Genomic DNA, 7,500 nt, shown 5'->3' with positions numbered 1-7,500 from the left:
AGGCCAGCAAGAACTTGGATAGATGATGTGAGGACATGGACAGGATTGTCGGCAGCCGAATGCAGTCAGCAAGCTGTCAACAGGGAAGATTGGCGTGTCATTTCAAGTCGACCTCAACCCATGAGATGACACTGGAAGAAGGATATGTACCTGAGAGCTCGCGACAGTTTCTCATAGGTCATGTTACTTCTGTTCTTTCGAGATCCCCACATATCCGCCAATCCTGTTGGGTCATTGATGCGGAACACGAGATCATCGGCATTTTCCCAACTGACGATGTCTCCTTTGTCCTCCTGTTTTAAGAGCTGGTAGATGAACTCCCATAGAAGTCTGCCATCTGATCAAGTGGACAACATGATGGATTCATACATAAATATTCAAAATATTGAATTAAATATAAGTTTCAACCAGAATATAATACTTAATATTAATATGAAACGAGCCAAATTAAAAAACCTGAAACCATCAACATTTTTCTCAAAAACGTTTTATGTCAATTATTATCATTTTAATTGTTATTGTTCTTGGCCGAAGAAGAGTTTGAGATCGACATGCTCCGTGTTATGTATGTATTCTTTTTGAAGCTCTTATATTAATTTTTGTTCCGACACTTTTACAGGTCACAGCTTCTTCCAGTGCATAAATTTTGTCATATTATTGTCACTGATCTGCTACTTTCATGAGTCATGTTAATACGCTTCAACAGTCGTAACGTCATTTCCCTCGTAATGACGCATGGTAACTTAGTAACATGCTCTAAACTATCGGAACAATGGCGGACGCCCTTATGAAATATTTCTCCGAGGAGCATAAAAGCGTATCCAGAGGGAAAAAAACCATTATAAATCTGATCATGTTTTGACTTTTACACATTCTGATCACAAGACACATGAACAGTTCTAGCCAGCATGAAGAATAAAAAGTACCGATTGTCTTTGTTTAGAACCACGATGGCCGCCGTTGCTGGGCGTCGTGACATCAGACTATTGAATCCAAGTAGTAATCACATTTATATGGTAACTTGTATTCAGACTAAAACTTATAGTTATTGCGCAATATCTCTTGACAATGAAACATTGTGATCCTGTCAGAGACGGTGCAAGTCAAAACACGAGTATTTCATTGTCATCTATTTTTGGGGGTGCCACCTTCATGTAATTTCACATTTACAATGTGTACATTTAAACTATACAAAGGACGGAGTTCCTACCTTTTTTCTTGAAATCAGTTCATGATAGTCCTTTCGAAAATCATTTAATACTACAAGTTTAAAATATTAAATTAGGATTTTGTTTATTTTGTGTGTTTTAAAACGTTTCACGGCGCTTGGTTACAAATCTAGGTCACTTCAGAGGAAATGGGATAGTAAAAATTATAGATGTACAATCGAAAGCACACGAGATAAAGTAAGACAAAGGAGAAATGTTTAAATAGGGAACAGATGTAGATTCCTAGAACACAACATCAGTGTACTAAGTTTGAGATCACCTCAAAGTCTCAGCCAGAATCAAGCACAGAATCTCGCTAAGAGGAGTACACGCAAATGTTTACAAACCATTATAGACTCAAATTAAAAATTTAACTAATATATATAACAGACAAATGTTACAAGGGGAAAATATCATCTCCCAAAGCAATAACTATACATTTGACTGTCTCCCTCTCAGCCAAGGACTCCGGCCAGGGCCAGGATAAAACCAAGTAATCCCATTCAAAGACAAAGACAGAGAGCAAAACTCAGCAAAAGACACAGCAAAACCTCCTGCTCACTTTGGGAGGTCAAAAAAACAAAACAAACCCACCCAGAATTTAAGGTTTAATAATCCAATGAATTCAAATAAAAAATATCTTTCAGCAAAGACGTCGACAAGACGAATAAAACTGTAACTTATATAAAATCCCATCCTTTGGAAACATCTCAAAAATAGAAACAGGCAGAGCAACCAAAACACGTCCTCTCTCTCCCACCATACACACTCCGCCCACACATGCTTGAAAAACCTCAATTCTTTCCCACCCGGTGGTCAATTATATATAATTTCTTTTCACTGTCCGTATAGAGTGAGAAAAATAATCTTTCGGATTATATGAGATAATTCATTGCGACATATCTACACAATGCCATTTATTATTATTATACATAAACATTTAAAATGCTCTGCTTTTTAAAGTTATGTACTCATCAGTTATGATTCACTCAATATCATTGTCATAATGTAAAAAGACACTAACCTTCTTTGTGCTCAGATGTGCCGGAAGTGACCTCCATGTCAACTTCGTCCTCGTCATGACTGTGATCAGACGTTGAAGAAAAATGGATTGCCTTGTGATCTTTGCCTGCCGGAGGACTATAACCCAACTTGGTCGGGCTTCCAACATCTGAAGACAAAAACATAGAAATAAAAACAATTTAATAGAACAACACTGTGGAATATTTAATCTTAACTTCTTTAAAACATTGGTGGTTGAAAGACAGAACTGGAAAATACAAAGAAGTGTTCACTATATTGGGCAATGACATGAGCTCTGCGTTTGATACAATCTGCAGAACAAAGCTTTTGTAGGTACTAAACTCATTTCTCGAAAAAGATCATATCCGACTAATAAGATCACGGCTAGTAAACACAGCACTTATGTTTACATCAGGTGCGGAAACAGTTTCACTATTAACAACGCTGGGAACTCCCCAAGGGGACAGCCTGAGCCCATTTCTTTTTACCATATATTTAGAAGCAGCACTAAAAGAATTAAGACAAAAGCTCCCGATACTTCAAATCCTTATAATAATAATAATAATAATAATAATAATAATAATAATAATAATAATAATAATAATAATAATAATAATAATAATAATAATGATGATGATGATGATGATGATGATGATGATGATGATGATGATGATGATGATGATGATGATGATGATGATGATGATGATGATGATGATGATGATAATAATAATAATAATAATAATACTTTATTGCATCCCAAAAAGGAAATTTTTTGTACCGACGTGTTATAATTTACACAATAAGATAAAAATACAATGGAAATAGGATGTATATTTAAAAAAAGGAACAGCTCCATAACCAGAGCTGCGCTTTATAAGATGAATAATTTCAACACTGTAAAATAGTTAAAACTGTCACTATAAATTAAAAATTGAAAAGATTGCAAAACAAATAAATTAATAAATTAATATTTACATTTTTTGAAAGTAAAAATGCGAAATAATTATCTAAAATGATTATTGCTTGTTGTTATAAAGCCTAATACTGGACGGCAGAAAAGATTTTCGGTGTCTCTCTGTTTTCGTTGAAATAGAGAAAGGGCGACCACTTCCTTCTGACATAATAACTGATGGTCTTAGTGGATGATACTGGTCATTTAATATTTTAGTTATTTTATTTATACAAAATTTCTCGTATAAAAGATCTACATCGTCAACATCATTCATAAAGCGTTTAATGGATTTTTTAATATTTGAATTTATTTTGTTCCTTTCCACTGCTAAGCAATTGCCTCCCCAAGCTGTTATACAAAATGACAAAACACTTTCGATTACTGCTCTATAAAATAATGTGCAGAGGGTTTTATCTATTTTAAACAGAGTTTTTATAAAAAATATGTACGTCTGCACATCTTATGCCTAATTATTTTCAAGTGTTCATCCCACTTGAGCCTGTCATCAATTGTGACACCAAGGTATTTGTAGTGAGGAACTCGCTGGACGAATTGGTCCTTTAATTTTAACGGTTCTATCGGTTCCTTCACTCTCCTAAAGTCAACCACTAGCTCCTTTGCCTTGCTTATGTTAAGCTGTAGGTGGTGGGCATCACACCAAGACACAAATCTATCAATTTCTTGCCTATAAGCCACTTCGTTGCCATTTGTTATGAGGCCTTGAAGAGCGGTGTTATCTGCAAACTTTATTAAAACTTTATTATTATTATTATTATTATTATTATTATTATTATCTGCAAATTGACCTACGCAGATGATGTTGATATCTCATTTGATACAGCAGACCTGGCAAAACAGCACATCAATAATATCAAATACTCTGCGACATTGGAATCTTAAGGTCAACGAATCCAAATCAGAAATTATAGTGGTTAACAAGAAACAAGCGAAATTAAAATGTGTAAGAACACTCAAAAACTTGATTAATGAGAATGAAGACATCAAACGAAGAAAAATGCTAGCTCAAACTGCATTCAGAGAACTACACAAGGTTTGGAACAGGACGAACATCATTAATGAACATAAAAGAATACGCCTTTATGAAGCGCTGGTGCCGCCAATCCTTATGTTCCATTGTGGTACGTGGGGTCTCACAAAAATGAATTTGGACACCCTGGACTCCCTTCATCACAAACAAAATAGGATTCAATAGTCTGATGTCACGTCCGCCCAGTAACGAGCAGCTTGGTACTAAACAAAGAAAATCGGTACTTTTAATTCTTCATGCTGGCTAGAACTTTTTTACGTCATGTGATCAGAATGTATAAAAGTCAATTCATGATCACTGATATGGGGTCCAAGTTCGCACTCGTGAAGGATGTGGTCCATGTTTTGAGCCGTGTGTCAGTAGTAATATAAAAAGCATGAGAAACCGTTGTTAAATTGTTAAGGTAAAAATTGCATGATCAGCAGTTTATAACAATAGTGTGTAAGTGTGTTATAGTATTACACATGTGTAATAGGTGTGTCAATTGTATTATTGTTGTGTGTTGTACACACTTTGCAGTTATTTTTAATTGTATTATTGTGTGTTTTACACACTTTGTAATTATTAATTTCGTTAATATACATGTGTAGGAGAAACCGTTATTAAATTGTAAAATGTGTATTATCATTTTATTATAGTAGTGTGTAAGTTTGTTATAGTATTAGATATATATGTAAAACCTGTGTTAATTTTATTATTGTCGTGTGTTTTACACACTTTGTAGTTATTTTTAAAATTGTATTATTGTTTTTTTTTTACACACTTTGTAATTATTTCTTAACATACATGCGCAGGAGAAAAATATGTATTATGATTATTTTATTATAGTGTAATTGTGTTATAGTATAAGATATATCTAATCCTTGTGTTGATTGTATTATTGTTGTGTGTTTTACACACTTTGTAATTATTGCCGTCTTAGATGTGCGATAGCTATATTGATAAGATTTAAAAAATAGATAACAAAAAGTCCATGTTTTAATGTCATTGTCCTAATGTAATGTCTGTGAATAGATACGAAGATGCAACGTCACATAAGTTAATAACACTCACTTTAAATAATGTTGATATATTTTAGAATAATAATAATCATAGGTTCAAAATTACTCATAATAGATCTCGCATCTCTATTCGTATTTGAACTTGAGACATTTTCGTGCGATAGATAGACGCCTTACAATTTGATCAATAAAGAATCGGTATGTGATCACGACCACGACTCATGGTCGTGATCAACACAATTCGTCGTTTTCTTACGATTCCTGTCTTCTCTGAAAGCCCATAATCGCGCAGAAAGCTTACTCAGCGAAAAAGATGAAACATAATCAATAGTATAAAAAAAGACTTATTGCGTTGTATTGATTAAAGATCCATTTGTTCCTTACATATTTATTTCAACAGGCTGTTAAACTTTCATGAAACCGACACGGTTGTTGTATTGAATTTCACAATAAGTTAATAACACTCACTTTAAACAATGTTGATATATTTTAGAATAATAATAATCATAGGTTCAAAATTACTCATAATAGATCTCGCATCTCTATTCGGATTTGAACTTGAGACATTTTCGTGCGATAGATAGGCGCCTTACAATTTGATCAATAAAGAATCGTTGTGTGAATACGACACATGGTCGAGAGCAAAACACTTCGCAAAACACTAAGTTTTGTTTAATAGTTAAACGCCTTACCAATTATCAACGAAAGGGATCACCATATGAAATCGACACATGGTTAATTGGTGAATTTAGCAACAAAGTGTCTGTTTGCTGTCACCCTTGTCGTCTCAAACAACCAATTTAAAGAATTATGTAGTTTTTCAAGTGATTTACTGTACTGGGATTGAAGAATTACCATGTATGGCTGTGTTGTTTTTTTGTTTTTTTTCTTGGGTCATTTTTCTAAAGCGGGTCTTGTAGTTTGTAATTTCCGTCTTAAATGCCATTTGCTTTATTTTTTTAAATAAGACGACGGAGAATTTTATATAATGCAATTAAAGTAGGTAGCGCTCTTGTCTAGGTCTGGTAAAATAAATGAGATGACGTCATACAATCCCGTAGGCAATGTTGATATTGTAGAAACCTCCGGTATAGAGATTAGAAAATGAATTCGAAATCAAGACGTTTTGGTATGGTAGTTAGACAATCTATCCATCGACAAATTAAAACCTCTTCACTATGTGAATACGACTAGTAGATGGGTGCAATCGGAGGTGAATGTTTTCATTGAAATTTCACGTAGGATCAATTAAATAGAAATACATAATGTCCATGTGTCCACACAAGTTAAACCCAATATCATATTTTACAGTCATATTCTCTTTTTCCAATATCATTTTTGGGAACACTTTGATTGGGTTAATGAAAAATTTACATCTGAATCAAAACTAAAAAGAATTGATGACAAAAGCTTTTGTAAAACCCCAACAACTTTTAACACACGGACTTATTTAACTTGACTGCTTTTTAATTTAAAAATGTTCTTGTCTGATATAATACTTGTGCCCGTCATTTTCAACATGCAGCGGGTTTCGTGTTTTGTATCATGGACTTGAATTTTTTTTCGCAGCAAGAAATAAATAAATGAAACACAACAATCATTACAATACACAATATTGATTGATCAATTACTTAATACAATAACATGTCCTTGCTCTGCTGTTGACATGGCTTTCAATCTTGTATGTATATATAATGCATTATTATATTATTATGGTTATCTTCTATACGCGCGCGCGCGCGTGTGTGTGTGTGTGTGTGTGTGTGTGTGTGTGGTTGTGTGTGCGCTTTGCATGTCACGGTTAAAGATATATGTTTGTACACCACATGAGTACATTTAAGTTGAAATACTATCTTTACCACGTGTATCGTTATTGTAATATTTAATCAATAGATTTATGGCATTACTAATTAATATTAAGGGCATTCAAAGGATCTTATCCTATTTTGCCCTATACCACATGTTATGTTTTTTACCAAGTTACTCACTTCGTGAAATAGATTTTGATGAAAAAAAATGAAAAGACAATTCCATCACTTCATGTCCTACATTATGGTTATCATACCAAGACATAACCTTATTGAAAATGTAACAAAAATTTTGTGTAGGAATAGTAAATTTTATGAACCAGGTATACATTATCTCTATTTATGACATTAAACCATGAATGTTTTTAACGCACATTTTCAGGGTTTGACACTATATTTACTGTACTTCTCCAGTAACATTGTCGAAGTTTTTAAATATTTGATAGCGGGTGGTTGAATG

At 33.5% G+C, this 7,500-nt stretch overlaps 1 protein-coding gene across 2 annotated transcripts in view; it reads right to left on the bottom strand.

Moving 5' to 3' along the window:
• The window catches only part of LOC144978591 (uncharacterized), a 65,335-nt gene that overhangs the window by 5,341 nt on the left and 52,494 nt on the right, over nt 1-7,500 (bottom strand). For both annotated transcript variants that reach the window (XM_078924865.1, XM_078924866.1), the window contains exons 8-9: nt 2,233-2,379; nt 151-337 (exon numbers count right to left, since the gene is read on the bottom strand). In XM_078924865.1, coding sequence (XP_078780991.1) covers nt 151-337; nt 2,233-2,379 — 334 coding nt within the window. The remainder of the gene's footprint in view (nt 1-150; nt 338-2,232; nt 2,380-7,500) is intronic.

Source organism: Berghia stephanieae, chromosome 8 (assembly GCF_034508935.2).
Source record: "Berghia stephanieae isolate SIO BIC M18660-M18661 chromosome 8, UCSD_Bste_1.3, whole genome shotgun sequence".
NCBI classification, from domain to species: domain Eukaryota; kingdom Metazoa; phylum Mollusca; class Gastropoda; order Nudibranchia; family Aeolidiidae; genus Berghia; species Berghia stephanieae.
Note: the sequence above shows the minus strand (reverse complement) of the source record. Positions and strands in the feature narration are given on the sequence as shown.